The sequence below is a fragment of the Acipenser ruthenus genome, chromosome 4 (genome assembly GCF_902713425.1).
Source record: "Acipenser ruthenus chromosome 4, fAciRut3.2 maternal haplotype, whole genome shotgun sequence".
NCBI lineage: Eukaryota > Metazoa > Chordata > Actinopteri > Acipenseriformes > Acipenseridae > Acipenser > Acipenser ruthenus.
This window is the reverse complement of record NC_081192.1, coordinates 10,795,007-10,812,541: the sequence shown is the minus strand read 5'-3', so window position 1 is coordinate 10,812,541 and position 17,535 is coordinate 10,795,007. Positions and strand designations below refer to the sequence as shown.

The 17,535-nt window shown below is 37.4% G+C and overlaps 1 protein-coding gene across 4 annotated transcripts in view; it reads left to right on the top strand.

Annotated features, from left to right (window-relative positions):
• The window catches only part of phf14 (PHD finger protein 14), a 141,893-nt gene that overhangs the window by 49,867 nt on the left and 74,491 nt on the right, over positions 1 to 17,535 (top strand). For all 4 annotated transcript variants that reach the window (XM_034920598.2, XM_033998851.3, XM_059021997.1 and 1 more), the window contains exons 8-13: positions 3,250 to 3,396; positions 3,793 to 4,063; positions 4,375 to 4,481; positions 5,477 to 5,572; positions 12,418 to 12,521; positions 15,135 to 15,266. In XM_034920598.2, coding sequence (XP_034776489.1) covers positions 3,250 to 3,396; positions 3,793 to 4,063; positions 4,375 to 4,481; positions 5,477 to 5,572; positions 12,418 to 12,521; positions 15,135 to 15,266 — 857 coding nt within the window. The remainder of the gene's footprint in view (positions 1 to 3,249; positions 3,397 to 3,792; positions 4,064 to 4,374; positions 4,482 to 5,476; positions 5,573 to 12,417; positions 12,522 to 15,134; positions 15,267 to 17,535) is intronic.

Below are 17,535 nucleotides of genomic sequence, written 5' to 3'. Positions count from 1 at the left end.
CAGACGTCCTGTGAAATACCAGCCCCATCAATACAATATGATAACTGCGCCAGCCATCATTTACTTTTCTAAACTAAAATATTCTACCTCGGTAAAGTCAGCTTGACGTTTGATATTTGTTTGATATTTGACTCACGCTAACCCGACATGAATGAAAATGTCTGTATCTCGCCAACCACAGAAGCTAGAGTGCTCAAACCAACTTTAATTTAAAGGAGACCAATTGTGAATTGTTTCACAGTCTCTGTTTTACATGTGAACCCTAAGAATAATTTTAAGGAAAATAATAACATACCGCACATACGCACACTTAGCCTCAGCCACGCGTAAAAGGGCTTTATCTCCACAACCACAGTAGCTAGAGCGTCCAAACCAACTTTAATGTGAAGAAGACCAATGTGAATTGTTTGACAAGTTCTCCTTTACATGTGAATCAAACAAATAAATTGTGAAAAACAATAACATACCGCATATACGCACACAGCCTACCTGACACGCGTAAAATGGCTTTATCTCCTCAACCACAGCAGCTACAGCGCTCAAACCAACTTTAATGTAAAGGATGCCAAATGTGAATTGTTTCACAGCTTCTGTTTTACATGTGAAAAAACAAATAGTTGGGGATATCGAGCCATTTTACACATGTCGGGCTAAGTGTGTGCGCATATGCGGTATGTTATTGTTTTTCACATATTATTCTTAGGATTCACATGTAAAATAAAAGCTGTGAAGCAATTCACAACTCTTCTTCTTTAAATTAAAGTTGGTTTGAACGCCTTATCTGCTGTAGCTGCTGATCCAGGAGCATCGTCTGATCAACAGCACCAAGAAGAGGTGGTTGCGTTGCACGCCGAATTTCTGCGCGCAATACGATTCCTTTCCTGCAAACCCATTGCATGGGACTGAAGGAGTTCTTCCCATACAAGACTTAATCTAGCCAGTGTTTGACTGCGTCTTCCCCGTCCGTCCATTTTTGTCGCAACTACGTTGTAAGTAGGCCTATGATTTTATATACCCTTATAACTAATTAGCAAATACACACAAATTATGTATTTATTATATTAACAGCGTTTGTGTAAGTTTCCACATTTTCTGCGTAATTCATTTTAATATTTCAACAAAGTACCTGTGTTTGAAACCAACACATCATGAGTTGTTTTTAATACATTTGTTCCACATTAACGCATATGTGTGATTATTGAACGCATAATCCTTTTGTTTAGCACATTAACAGTTATGCAGTTGGCTAAGACTGATATATATGGGTGTGTGAAAGGACATCAGTAGCCTAAGAAGCATAAGAAAAGCAGTAATAGGAATTGGTGAGTGCTGTCGGTTTTTGTACACATGATACTTCTACCATTTCTAGAACAACTAATTCTAAACAATAATAGTAATAACTATTATTATTTTCTTCTTCTTGACAGCATGAACTGTTTTAACTGCAAGCCATTTGCATTCTAGATAGATGGGGGATAACCTTCTCTTCATCTCTGCCTTGCGCGTAAAGCCTCATGCATTATTTGAACGATATCCTTTGTCGCGCAACATCTCTTTTCAGCGCGTTTGGTGATTTTTAAATAAACCCTCCCATTATTTTATTATTAATGAGGTCGTTTGCATTTAGACGACTAAATTCTCTCTCTAAAATAAACTCTCATGTAAATGTGGAAGCAGAACTGTCATGACCAAAAAAGCACGAGAGATCTGTTGTCACGCTTTTCAGTTTTTGCTTGTAAACTGCCCCATTGTCTATACCTTTTAGAATTTTGAATGCTTGAATCAGATCACCGCATAGTCTTCTTTGTTCATGACTGAATAGATTTAATTCCTTAAGACTGTCTGCATATGACATGTCTTTTAAACCCAGAATAATTCTGGTCGGTCTTCTTTGCTCTGTTTCTAGAGTAGCAATATCCTTTTTGTAGCACAGTGACCAGAACTGAACACAATATTCTAGATGAGGTCTTACTAATGCATTGTACAGTTTTAACATTACTTCCCTTGATTTAAATTCAACACTTTTCACTATATATCCGAGCATCTTGTTGGCCTTTTTATAGCTTCCCCACATTGTCTAGATGGACATTTCTGAGTCAACATAAACTCCTAGGTCTTTTTCATAGATTCCTTCTTCAATTTCAGTATCTCCCATATGATATTTATAATGGACATTTTTATTGCCTGCGTGCAGTACTTTACACTTTTCTCTATTAAATGTGTCTGCCCAGTTCTGAATGCTGTCTAGATCATTTTGAATGACCTTTGCTGCTGCAACAGTGTTTGCCACTTCTCCTATTTTTGTGTTGTCTGCAAATTGAACAAGTTTGCTTACTATACAAGAATCAAAGTCATTAATGTAGATTAGGAATAGCAGAGGACCTAATACTGATCCCTGTGGTACTCCTCTGGTTACCTCGCTCCATTTTGAGGTTTCTCCTCTAATCAGTACTTTCTGTTTTCTACATGTTAACCACTCCCTAATCCATGTGCATGCATTTCCTTGAATCCCTACTGCGTTCAGTTTGAGAATTAATCTTTTATGCTGGACTTTGTCAAAAGTTTTCTGGAAATCTAAATAAACCATGTCATATGCTTTGCAATTATCCATTGTTGTTGTATCCTCAAAAAAATCAAGCAGGTTATTTAGACACGATCTCCCTTTCCTAAAACCATGCTGACTATCTTTCAGGATACTGTTACCATATTGGTAATTTTCCATTTATAGTTTCCATATACCAGAAATCAGGCTTACTGGTCTGTAGTTACCTGGTTCCGTTTTGTCTCCCTTTTTGTGGATCAGTATTACGTTTGCAATTCTCCAGTCTGTCGGTACAGCCCCTGTGTCAAGAGACTGTTGCATGGTCTTGGTTAGTGGTTTGTAAATAACTGAGCTCGATCTACTAATTCCCCAGACGTAGTACTAGTAGGCGTAAACATTAGAAACAATGGAACCTTCCCTTTAAATTCTAGAAGGCGATCCGTTTTTTCCCCTGTCTGCTTATTTCCCAGGACACCGTTACTGTATTTACTGTAAGAAATATTTCATGAATCACTAGTATAGGGAATTGGGAGACATGCTTTAGGAGCGTTATAATCAAGAGCCTTATAGCGAGGGAGCACTATACATTATTTTATAAATTTGATTTTAATATATATGTACAGGTCCTGTGTTTGACTCTTTTTTAAAATGCATTTCTTTGCCTAGGGTTGTAGTCAGTGTCAATTTTTCTTCTTTTTTTTTTTCAGGACATTGCAGACCCATTTTTTGCTTACTGCAAGCAGCATGCGGATAGGTTGGACAGAAAGTGGAAGAGGAAGAACTACCTTGCTTTGCAATCATACTGCAAAATGTCCTTGCAAGAGCGAGAGAAACAACTTGCACCAGAAGCACAGGTACTAATGCTAAATCTTTTCCAGACTGATTATCATCAGGATTGAGTAAGAAGAATAGAGTAGCTCTGTGATTGAAAGTGAAATAATGATGACCAGTAAAAATGCCACAATACATTTACAAATTCTTTGTGTAAAAAGGTAGTACAGATTAACATTGCAATCTGACATAAATTGATTGCATGTTATACAGTCTTCAATATTATTTTTGCTTTACCTTGTTTTTATATTTATGTAGTTTAATCAAATGACTATTGTATTCACAACCATTAGTTAAAGTAGTTTAAAGTGGGCCTCATGATTATTTTGTTTTTTAGGCCTCACAGTTCTTAAGTTGGTCATAAATTATTTAGCAAATTATATACATTTTTAACATGACCTCTTACTATATGTCTCTAGGCCCGTATCACTACCAGGCTTCAACAATACCGTGCCAAAGCAGAGCTGGCTCGCAACACCAGACCACAAGCCTGGGTACCCAGAGAGAAGCTGCCACGGCCACTCACAAGCAGCGCCTCTGCCATACGCAAGCTTATGCGCAAGGCTGAGCTGATGGGAATCAGCACAGACATCTTCCCTGTAGACACCTCAGATACCAGCGCCAGTGTAGACGGCAGAAGAAAGCATAAGCAGCCAGCCTTAACTGCAGACTTTGTGAATTATTACCTTGGTATGAAGAACACAATTATTAATACATACAAATAAAATCATTAACATATAGGGTAAAGATGCAGGTTAGCCTGTTAATAATCTTGAAAATACCCAATTACCCTTTGACAAAAACAAAGGCTAAAGTCATCAGTCTTAATTTTGTAGTTGCTGTAATTCACTGAGTGTCACTATAAAAACGTAGCAAGTGTTCCATGCAGATTGAGCAATGCATAGAATGTTAATGTTGATATGAGTATGATTTCCTTTACTATGACTTGCACATTTCTGACTGTTTGTAGAAAATGATCATTTTCTATTATTTCTTTATAGAAAGGAATATGCGAATGATACAAATCCAGGACAACATTGTAGACCAGAAGAATCTTAAAGATAAGCTTGAAAATGAACAGGAAAAACTTCACATTGAATATAACAAGGTACAGTAGGAACACTGTTTTATAATGCTGATGTGCTTATATTTACAAATAATAGTAACTTGTACTATTACTTCTCATAGAGAGGACACTGAATCTTAATTAATTTCATGTGTTATTTGTCTCCAATACTGCAGTGTTTTTATTTTTATTTTTTAAAGTATAAAACAAACCATACACTCATTTTATAAAGCAGAATGGACATTATTTTAGTAGATGGCACAGTAAGCAACAGTAGGTTTTCTGCCTGTCTAACCAGTGCACTGCTCTATTACTGCTGATAGCATAACAAATCCCAGTTTTCATGAGCATTATCAGTGAAGTCATCTATAATTATTGGGCAATTTCCATGGAAAGAAAAATGTCTCACCTTTTTCTCTGTTTTGGTAGTACCTTCAGGTTGTGTGTGTGTGTTTCCATGTAGTTTTCTTTTAGCCAGATACATTCTCCTTCCAAATAACCTAATTAATGTTAAAATGCTGGAGGATATATTTTAATATTTGTGTCTGAGTTACAATTTGGCCTTGCATGACTGCTCATATCGTACAGCTTTCTTAAACCGGGTTTCCGTGAAGTTTTTTATTTTGATTTTGAGCCTATTGCTGTGCCATCATTCTGCTTGTCATTTTCGTGTCCAAACGTAAAATACTGGTTTTCTAAAACTATCTTGATCATATTTAATATTGTTTGTTGGGTCATCAATTGTGCTAACAGTTTAGATACAACATTGTTATACATCTATAAAGAAGTAACAAAGGATTTATGGAATATCAGTAACCTCCTAGAACATTTATAGACTATTTTATCTGGTCTGTTTGCTGTTGAGTACCAGTATGCCACTTGAATTGTAACAAACTTTTCTTTTTTTCATGTCTAGGTCAAGAGTGCCTCCTATAGACAATAATAGAAAATGCTAAGAAATAATGCTGTTTTCTGTCTCTTTTATTTAGTACTTGCTGCTTATGCTACTTTCATTTTTGTCATTTGTCATATTCTAGTTGTGTGAGTCTTTGGAAGATTTACAGAATGTCAATGGGAATCTAAGGAATGAAGGGCAAACAATATGGGCAGTACTCGGTAGCATTGTTGGACAGGTTGGTGAACTTTTTCATCTCTTTCAATAACACTTCCTTTTCTATTGCTTCCCATCAACCTTTACTATTGTGCTTTAAAAAAAAATCAGTTTGATCAGATCCATTGGTATGCTGGGTAATGATTTCTGATTGAAATAGATGTGGATTGGTGCAAACCACCTACTGGAAACGTAAGGTTTAATTTTGTTATTGTAATAGCTATCTTGTTTGTAAAATCCTTTCATTTGCTGTAACTGATTGACCTGTCATTCGTGATGAAGCTGGACCTGAATCTGAAGTTTAATCTACCTAGCACCTCCTTTTTGCCATGGCAACAGCTCTGCCTAGCTGCTCAGCCACACACTATTGGCTATTTAATCAGTCTAAGGAAAATATGAAGCAAATAAATATACTATAAGAGATTTATTTTTTCTTCTTTTGTTTGTTTGTTTCTCTCATTTTCAGTGGTAATGTACATATTATGTGGTAAAAAAATAAAATAAAAGCTTCTTGTCTGCATAACTGTTATTAAATTATGAAAGTATTATTTTAAAAAAATTATTTATAGTCCAATGAACTGGATCTTTTCATATTGCTGCACAGACATATTATCAGATGCCTAATTTAACATTCCCTTCTATTACCATTAGGGATGTCATGGTATACCATTTTTCTATACGGTTACCGAGTTCACGGTTTACCCTGGTATGCAAAAGTAGTACACGTGTTTCTGTTTCTACCAGTTCCAAACTGCCGCTTGTCAGTTTTGAACTCCAAAAAAAGAAAAATGAGCGGCGCTGCCGTTTTTAAAATGTGTGGTATTCAGCACAGGAAACTGTTGTGTTGAAACTAAACAAGCAAAACACAAATGTAGTTGATGATGGAAAACCAGTGTGCAGAGCATGCAGGATTCAGGTAACACAGCTAGAGGAGGGAATACATCCAACAGAGCATGCAGGATTCAAGTAACACAGCTAGAGAGGGAATACATCCAACAGAGCATGCAGGATTCGGGTAACACAACTAGAGGAGGGAATACATCAAACAGAGCATGCAGGATTCAAGTACACAGCTAGAGAGGGAATACATCCAACAGAGCATGCAGGATTCAAGTAACACAGCTAGAGAGGGAATACATCCAACAGAGCATGCAGGATTCGGGTAACACAGCTAGTGGAGGGAATACATCAAACAGAGCATGCAGGATTCAAGTAACACAGCTAGAGGAGGGAATACATCCAACAGAGCATGCAGGATTCAGGTAACACAGCTAGAGAGGGAATACATCCAACAGAGCATGCAGGATTCAAGTAACACAGCTAGAGAGGGAATACATCCAACAGAGCATGCAGGATTCAAGTAACACAGCTAGAGGAGGGAATACATCCAACAGAGCATGCAGGATTCAAGTAACACAGCTAGAGGAGGGAATACATCCAACAGAGCATGCAGGATTCAGGTAACACAGCTAGAGGAGGGAATACATCCAACAGAGCATGCAGGATTCAAGTAACACAGCTAGAGAGGGAATACATCCAACAGAGCATGCAGGATTCAGGTAACACAGCTAGAGAGGGAATACATCCAACAGAGCATGCAGGATTCAAGTAACACAGCTAGAGAGGGAATACATCCAACAGAGCATGCAGGATTCAGGTAACACAGCTAGAGAGGGAATACATCCAACAGAGCATGCAGGATTCAAGTAACACAGCTAGAGAGGGAATACATCCAACAGAGCATGCAGGATTCAAGTAACACAGCTAGAGGAGGGAATACATCCAATAGAGCATGCAGGATTCAAGTACACAGCTAGAGAGGGAATACATCCAACAGAGCATGCAGGATTCAGGTAACACAGCTAGAGAGGGAATACATCCAACAGAGCATGCAGGATTCAGGTAACACAGCTAGAGAGGGAATACATCCAACAGAGCATGCAGGATTCAGGTAACACAGCTAGAGGAGGGAATACATCCAACAGAGCATGCAGGATTCAGGTAACACAGCTAGAGGAGGGAATACATCCAACAGAGCATGCAGGATTCAAGTAACACAGCTAGAGGAGGGAATACATCCAACAGAGCATGCAGGATTCAAGTAACACAGCTAGAGAGGGAATACATCCAACAGAGCATGCAGGATTCAGGTAACACAGCTAGAGAGGGAATACATCCAACAGAGCATGCAGGATTCAAGTAACACAGCTAGAGAGGGAATACATCCAACAGAGCATGCAGGATTCAGGTAACACAGCTAGAGAGGGAATACATCCAACAGAGCATGCAGGATTCAAGTAACACAGCTAGAGAGGGAATACATCCAACAGAGCATGCAGGATTCAAGTAACACAGCTAGAGGAGGGAATACATCCAATAGAGCATGCAGGATTCAAGTACACAGCTAGAGAGGGAATACATCCAACAGAGCATGCAGGATTCAGGTAACACAGCTAGAGAGGGAATACATCCAACAGAGCATGCAGGATTCAGGTAACACAGCTAGAGAGGGAATACATCCAACAGAGCATGCAGGATTCAGGTAACACAGCTAGAGGAGGGAATACATCCAACAGAGCATGCAGGATTCAGGTAACACAGCTAGAGGAGGGAATACATCCAACAGAGCATGCAGGATTCAAGTAACACAGCTAGAGGAGGGAATACATCCAACAGAGCATGCAGGATTCAGGTAACACAGCTAGAGGGAATACATCCAATAGAGCATGCAGGATTCAGGTAACACAGCTAGAGGGAATACATCCAACACAGCGTGCAGGATTCGAGTAACACAGCTAGAGGAGGGAATACATCCAACACAGCGTGCAGGATTCAGGTAACACAGCTAGAGGAGGGAATACATCCAACAGAGCATGCAGGATTCGGGTAACACAGCTAGAGGAGGGAATACATCCAACAGAGCATGCAGGATTCAGGTAACACAGCTAGAGGAGGGAATACATCCAACAGAGCATGCAGGATTCAAGTAACACAGCTAGAGGAGGGAATACATCCAACAGAGCATGCAGGATTCAGGTAACACAGCTAGAGGGAATACATCCAATAGAGCATGCAGGATTCAAGGAACACAGCTAGAGAGGGAATACATCCAACAGAGCATGCAGGATTCAGGTAACACAGCTAGAGGGAATACATCCAATAGAGCATGCAGGATTCAAGGAACACAGCTAGAGAGGGAATACATCCAACAGAGCATGCAGGATTCAGGTAACACAGCTAGAGAGGGAATACATCCAACAGAGCATGCAGGATTCAGGTAACACAGCTAGAGAGGGAATACATCCAACAGAGCATGCAGGATTCAGGTAACACAGCTAGAGGAGGGAATACATCCAACAGAGCATGCAGGATTCGGGTAACACAGCTAGAGGAGGGAATACATCCAACAGAGCATGCATGATTTAGGTAACACAGCTAGAGGAGGGAATACATCCAACAGAGCATGCAGGATTCAGGTAACAGAGCTAGAGGAGGGAATACATCCAACAGAGCATGCAGGATTCAGGTAATACAGCTAGAGGGAATAGATCCAACAGAGCATGCAGGATTCAGGTAACACAGCTAGAGGGAATACATCCAACCTCTTCACCCACACACGAGAGGATCACACGTCCCTGTATAGTGAAGCTCGGGTATGTAAATTCATAGTCATGTTTTTATTATTAAAATAAAAATAAAATATACTTTGCTTTGTGTACTTGTAAATAGATGCTGCTTGCAGACACTATACAGTAAGCTTGTATTGCAAGAGCACGTTGTGGCCAAGTAAATAACTGCAGCTAACTAACTTGGTCAAAACAGATTTAACAGTGGCACTTCCATGAATGTTATCATTCACATTTCTTTTGCCATTTAATGTAAAGCTAATGAGTTAATCAAATGTATTAATAAAGTATCACTAATATAGAACAGTTCACTATGGATTATGAATACTAAATTCCGAGGCGATCTGAAAACTTTATAGCCAGTACATAATATAACTCTTTATTTAACATTATTAATAGCAGTATCACGTTTGAACACAATACAGTTCAAATTCAAACTGATGGAAAATATTTAAATTTCTCAGTGTTTTGTAGGAAAAATGTAACTACAGTAAAAGCTTTTTTTTTTTTTTTAATTTAGTTATCACCAATGGTTTTTTACTCCGGTTTTCGCCCCAATTTGGAATGCCCAGTTATTATTTTTTATCCCGGTTCACCGCTGCAACCCCCCAGCGACTCGGGAAACGGAGGCTGTGTCCTCTGAAACGTGTTCCTGCCAATCCGTCGTTTTTCACATTGCGGATCCACAGCGAAGCCACCAGACCTATAGTGCCGGAGGACAACACAGATCTGAATGGCTCCACTGCAGACCTGCAGGCGCCCTATCAGCTACAGGGGTCGCTGGTGCGTGGTGAACCGTGGATTGCCCTCCCTACCCGGACGACGCTCGGCCAATTGTGTGCTGCCTCTTAGGAACCCCCGGACATGTTCGGCAATGAAGTACCCTGGATTTGAATCTGCGATCTCCAGGTTATAGGGCGCAACCTGCATTCCACACGGAGCGCCTTCACTGGATGCGCCACTCGGGAGCCCCACCTAGCTGTTTTAAAACAGAACACTTAATGTTAAAAGCAACACAACTTATTTTTCTAATTAATAAAAATTTTAGTTGACCACTGTGTATTTCTTTAAATAGCCATTTTAAAAATGTATTAAAAAAAAAAATGACATTATACCGTGGTATGACGATAACCGCGGTTATCGTACCGTCAGAATGTAATACTGTACCTTGACATCCCTAAATACCATGAACAGCAAGGGTGAGGAAAGTCGTTTTAATCTGGTCTTTTTCTACTTAAAGTTGTCAGGAAGAGAAATGCTGCATTCTTTGAGCAGGTGAAGGTGATGGGATTCCAAAATATGAATGAAAAACAAGTGATATCCTTTTATAGTTCTAGAAATTATTATTGCTACTATGTCTGGGTAGATATACATTTGGTGCCAAATCCAGCACTACCTATTTGATGCAAGATGTTTTTGGTCAATGCTGTTAAATTCAGTTTCAAATGCTAGTTGCTGCTGTTGCAAATCTACCGGGTAGGTGACCACTTTAATATACACTGTATATAGTGTTCAAAGACTTGGGGTTTCTAAGGCCTGTGGTAATGATGAGAATCAGGGTAGAATGAGTAGACTTTATATGTGGGTCACAATTCATTCTTTGACTAAAAAGCAGCATTTGTATAAACATTAGTTATGCGTCTTTCATTTCTCCTGGCATTTGAATTTCCACGTGGCTGACTGCTACTACGTCCATACCTTGTATAACAGAGGAGTATTCCATGGTCCGATAGTGTGTTCTGCTTCTTAAATGCTCTCCTCTGAACTTGGGTTACAGTTTATTGAGGTGTTGAGATTGCTTTGTCACTATTGATTGATTCATATTGCAATAAAGGAAAACGAATAATCTTTCAATCAATTACAAATCCCAAAGGAGATCAGGTGTACTTTTGAAAAATAAATCCACAACATCAGTGGCAGTGTTGTAAGTGTGACAACACAAGAATGTAAGGCCACATAAATCACTTACTTTATTTATGTATTTATTTATTTAATATTATATTTTTTGTTTTTTACGAAACAAAGTTTCATAGCAGATTTACAGATGACTTTCATTTTATAGCATTTACATTTTTTTTAAATTTATTAGATATACTGAAAAGACTCACTTTTACAATAATGAATACAAAATCAAATAACATTCACCTCCCTCTTTTAATCCTGTGATTGTATTTGATTTCTAGGGTCTTTGTGAGTTAAGACCATATCAAATGTTTTTTATAGGGACAGGTTAAAAAACATGCTGCTGTCGATTTGTATCCTAGTAGTTTTATAAATAAGAGATACATTTACTAAGGCTTTATTTTATATTATCCTTTATTTCTGCCAAGCTGTCTGATATACCTGTAAAAAAAAAAAAAATGAATTAAAGACCATGAAGAGCATTTAGCTACATCGTTCCTTACCCTGAGGAGTCGACTTTTTTCATATTTACCAACAGAACCTTAGATGTTTTACCTTTTGATAACCTGAAATCAGAACAAGCCAACAAATACAAGCTGTAGAAAAGCAGCAGTAGGATTCGTTTGCACAGCTTGCATGGCACTTTCTTCCAGTTGGCTGAACAGATGCCAACCCACAGGGCTGCAGAGAAATGACTTTGATAGATGGTTGCTGTCTGAGAAGCTAGCATGCTGCAGATTAGTGGAAACCCGAAGAGAATCTTGTCTGCTTTGTGAGGAGTTTGGCCCAATGAGATAATTTTTCTAATTAACCTATAGAGCACCAGTGTTGCAGGGAAGTTGAGAAAAATAAACTACCTCAATATTCTTTTGCCAAGGATAGTGTTTTTCTCCCTTCTTAAACCAGCTTGCCTTGTCTGTCACTTTCAAAACTCCCATAGAAGTGAGTTGTGAAATGCATTATTTTGTGGAGTTTCTGCATGCATGGCTATTTTGAGATGTTGCTAAAACCATGCCTAAATTGAGTTTTTCTTTACTAAATGTTAAGTAATGTATTTAGTGTTTGTACAGAAATAAACATTTAAGTGTTGTTACTAAATGGGTTGCATTTTTTAACTATACAGTTTATCATACAATTTCAGATTTCTGCTTTTCTTCCCTAGATTGTACTTCCTTGTAAATGTGGTACAACCAATAACTGTAAACATTTAAATGGTACAGTTTAGTTTTCCTAAGTTTGTAATACATTTTTGCAATTAATATTTTCCATTGTAAGAATGAGCTGTGGCTAGTTCTGTTTAATATCACTTCTCAAATACTCAAATTGTCTCAAATGACAGAAATTGAATGCCCCAGCCATTTTGCGAGCACCAAAGGAAAGAAAGCCAAGTAAGAAGGAAGGAGGGACACAAAAATCATCAACTCTTCCAGCTGTACTTTACAGGTAAGTGATATAAGATATAGAGGATACTGAATGATCGTTCATGGTATACGGTTTTTATTCACCGCAAGAGGATGTCCCAGTAAATCACGAGCCCCGAGAGGGGTGACTGGTTTATGCAAGACGTACTCCTAAGTCTATATCAAGTTTATATTTAAAATAAATAGCAAGAAAATGTGTACATTTTGTATATTAAATCAATCCTAAGTTTCATGAAATGTTTTAATTACAGCAAATGTTAAGTAATAGCATTGTTTTTAACAACATTTTAGGCCATGAGCAATTCATTTACGACAGAATCACTGCTCGTCATACAAGTTTCGTTGTTTAGCCGAGTATACTGTAGAAGTGTGCTGCATTCTTTTTCACTATAGGTTCCATATTAAACAGAATAAATAAAACCATTAATCAAAGATTTCTATTTTTAATGAATCTGTGTGGAGTATGAATGATTAGTGCAGTATGTCTTTTTCCATTCACTATACAGTAGAACCTGTCATATCCGCTCCTGTAAGATACAATACCCTCTATTAACCAATGGACCTCTAGCATGTGTCATTTACACAGGCTGCTACCAGCAGAGCGGTTCTGATGAAAACTGGTCAATGCACATTTTATTATGGGTCTAGGACAGAATGGATTCAGTTGCAGAAAAAAAAAGGAATTCAGTTTCACTTGTTACATGCTGACACCACATGCAACTGCCCAGTTTAACCATGTTAAATAAAAGAAAGCAAGGGAATAATATAATTACTGTACCGTGACAGATTTTTTTTTTTTGATGACCTCCAAAGCCCGTTTGTGTGCATGCTTTCTTGTTGTTTCTGTCTCTGGTTAACATGAACAGTGCAGAAAGACCTGTTGGATTACTTTGGCTTAAGCTGAGAGCTCAGTAAGAACTGTTTTTGAAATGCTATTTTGCAAATTGCCAAATACTGTATTACAGTGCTTTGTTTTGCAATAATTGTAACCTTTCTTTTATTTTGTATTAATAGTATAAGTGCAGTACTGTACTTTGGTGTTGTAGACACACTGATGTACCTGACTGATGTAATTTATAAAGCCCCAATATTAATAAAGCTACTACAATATACTATAACGACTCCCTCTGAGATACAGTATTTTTACATATCCATATCGACCCTTGGAACCAATTAAATAGGATATTACAGGTTCTGTACATTAGTCATGACAAATGAAATCTGTGAAAGTAGAGAAACTTACTGAGTGGTGAAAGTAGCTTTATTTGATTTATTTTAATGTTTTAGTTTTTATTGTATTTTTTTTTTCAGTACAGTATATTACTTAAATGTTTGAAAGTGTAGATCTTGAAATTATTGGTCATGGCCTTACATACAGTGTGTGTTTCTTTTTTTAAATCTATTTTTTCATAATATGAGGATTATCTGTAACATAACCTGGTTTACATTTTTGGTAAAGTTATTTTATCATCAGTCTATTTCAGTGATAAAGTTTTATTACACTGCAGTGCAGTAAGCAGGGGAGCAAAATTAGCTGTAAAACATACAATACCAGTACAAGCCTTTTAACCCCCTTACAGCCAAACGATTTTGTCATAGATATCACCCAACAGGCAAGCATTTTATGTCCATTTTAACCAACATATTGAAAAAACCAAAACAAAAAAACATGGTATAAGACAATTACAGTTAATTATTTTCTCAGATTGTCAAATATAAGACCTAATGGAAAGAATTAATATGTATACTAAAATACAGAGATTATTGTGGGATGTTTATACAGGCGTATACTTCCTAATAAGCGTATTTCTAAACATTAGATTATCACAAAGTTAATTGCTTACATGTATTTGATGGTTTTGTTGTTTTGAAATAGAATTGAAAGTTTTTGTAGGGCCAAAACAACAATAAAAAAAGAAATATAAAAAACCCTGAGCAGAATACCTGGGAATCTGGGTCTGTGAGAGAGTGACAGGTGCCAATCAAGCAACTATCTTGAATAGCCTATCAATAAAGTTTTGTAAGTAAACAGAGGCAGGTTCACAAAGGGCTTGACTGTCTCTATACAAAGTTTGGTGCAGTTTAGTGAAGTAATGCCGCAGTTACACAGCCAAGAAGGGACACATAGTGTGAAATCAAACATGGCCGATGGTAGCTACCCAAAGACCACTGGGTAATCAAACATCGCCACTGAAGGCTGCAAAGGGGTTAAAGGGACTATACCTTTTATGACAAGCCTTCTTCATTAACGATGTAACAGCTTGTATAGGTCATCCAACTTCAAAACACTTAATCAAAATTATAAGGTAAAACTTATGCTGCTTAGTTTACAGCTTGTATGGGAAATGTGTTATGTGATGCACACATTTATTTAGCAACAGTAGACTACAGGGAATACAATAGGCTTACGGCAATCCAATTGGTCTACAGTTGCTACCTGCCCACTTGCATTTCTTCTTTTCATGGCATATATTTTAAAAAATAAGATCTGGTGACTTCTACAGTATGTTTAAACTTACAGCATGTGTGAAATGCATTTTTAAATCTTTGTCATACATACAAAGGTACACAAGCAAACTCACAAAATGTTAAATGTGATTAAACAAGATTGGATTATAAATGTATTTCCTGGCAGCTGTGGGATTTGCAAGAAAAACCAGGACCAACACCTCCTCCTGCTCTGTGATACCTGTAAACTGCATTACCACCTGGGCTGCTTAGATCCACCCCTCACAAGAATGCCAAAGAAGACTAAAAACAGTTACTGGTGAGACTATTTATTTTTTCTCTTCAATCTTTTTGTAGCTTTTTGAACGTTACATGCATAGTATTAATCACAGTTTGAATAGTTTCTTTAAATATATACCTACGTTATTTTTTACACTTTAACTGCCAGGTCCCCTCTTTAGACCATTCTTAAAAGAAAAGTAGAACATTTAAGTAAAGATTGTAGAGGAGTTGAAGCTGAATTTATTTTGCTTCATTTTTGTAGTATAACGATATACTTCAATGAGACATTTTGCATAGACTTCCCACAGATCCCATTATCCAATCTTGAGCGATGCAAGTCTGTTCCTCTTGCAGCTTTCCCAGGGATCTGGAATGATGCAGATGGATTTGTCAGTTGCTCTATAATGGAATGCATGTCAGGCGAATTACCTTAATCTGTAAAAAAATTGGATGAATGAATCCTGTTTTAAATACCATTATACACAGCTGTAACAATTACTATATTCACACAATTATTTTATTGAGATTCAGCCTTTATTAGGGAGCTCCCCTAAATCCCTTGTTTAGAAAGATACAGGGTATTATTAATGCTTGCGAGTGCTGTGTGGGTGCGTGCATTTACTGCTGAGTGACAGGCAGGAAATTGAGACGGAGGTTGAAGTTGATACGCCCCACAGGTGAACCAGGATTTATTTACATATCAACACGCTGAATAGCTCATGTGACACTACCAGCAATGGCAGCACACGGAGCACATAAACACAGTGTATGAAAACTTTGATAGGATCTAGAATATCTGAACTAATTTTCTCTGTTCAATAATAAGTTAACATTGCTGAAGAGGTTGATCAATGCGAATAAACGGTTAGGGCGGATATGTGACGAATTACTGTAGTTGAGAAAAGCCAGTTGCCCAGTTTGTCTGCATGGTTAACATAGTGGGAGCGTGTGCTTCATTGCTTGTGTGACTGACTGACTGGCTGGCTGTTGTAATTGCATCTCTGATTTGATAGGAAAACTGTAATAAATATTCAATGCACTTACTGTTGTTAAGATGGACTGACATCTACAGTACCTACAAATGTTTTATTTATTTTTTTTACAGCATGTACTAATGTAGGGATTATAGAGACAACTTGAAATGTACTGTAGAATCTTGCTTATCCGAACCAAGCAGTTTGTATTAACCTACAGTTTATTACACACCACTGTATCATAATAAATGCATGCTGATAGCAAGTCTAAAAGCTGCATTTTCACCTATTAAGTAATACTGCAAACAGTGACCTGCACATGTAGAGTACAGTGCAGTTCATCATTAAACATTCCCGTAAGGGGAGCTGGTATGGGTTTGCAAACTTTTTCCCTTAGAACAGTTACGATACATTAGGCAAACATTGCTTGTAGCTGTTTCACAGTGGAAATTTAAGGGCTCTCCATTATAAGTGATGTCGTTATTCTAAATTTAGGGACCTATCAAGCATGTCCAGTTACAGATGGTGATATGTAAAGGGGTTTTGCATGCAGAAATATACTGGAATGAAAGACTTCACTGAAAAAGTTCCTTATTCAAAACAATATATATCGGTGGCTATTTGCATTGGATATACAGCAACGGGCACGAGGTAGATTTATATCTAAAACTAACATGGCATGTGTTATTTAAGAAGTTGCACATTGTGCAGGTTACCCAATTATTTAAACATATTGCTACACCAGAGGTCTGGCTGTAGCAGCTACTATATTGGAGGTTCTGCTGTGCCAAAGAGGTATAAACAATGATTTTAATAAAAAAATAAAAATAAAGGACGTTCCATGAATGTTAATAAAGAGTTTTTATGTATACCATGTATATTTTCCTGTTATTTATATATATATATATATATTTTTTTAATAATGTCATTAGCCTAAATATATGTTTCCGCTGTTGAATACTGCCAGACAGACTTCTCTGTAAAATATGATGGCCGTCATGACTGTGCAACTCGAATCAATAACATCTAAGGAGACACAACCAGTACGCAAGCTCTGTTTTTAATTCAAAGCATACGTGTGATTTGTATTTCGTGACAGATACTTCAGTGGTAAAGCTAGGCAGAGACTTTCTACAAAATCTTCAGTTTGCTGTTGCCGATCTCTTTGCAAAGCTGCATTTCCTGACTCAGAAATTGTCAGTTCAAAAACAAACAATAAAAAAAAGGCTCAACTTGTATGAAGTATTGGCATTCTTCATTCATTCTTGTATATAACATTTCATTTTCAGACCATTGATTAATGAATAATAATGCAAAACTAATGTTTGGAAG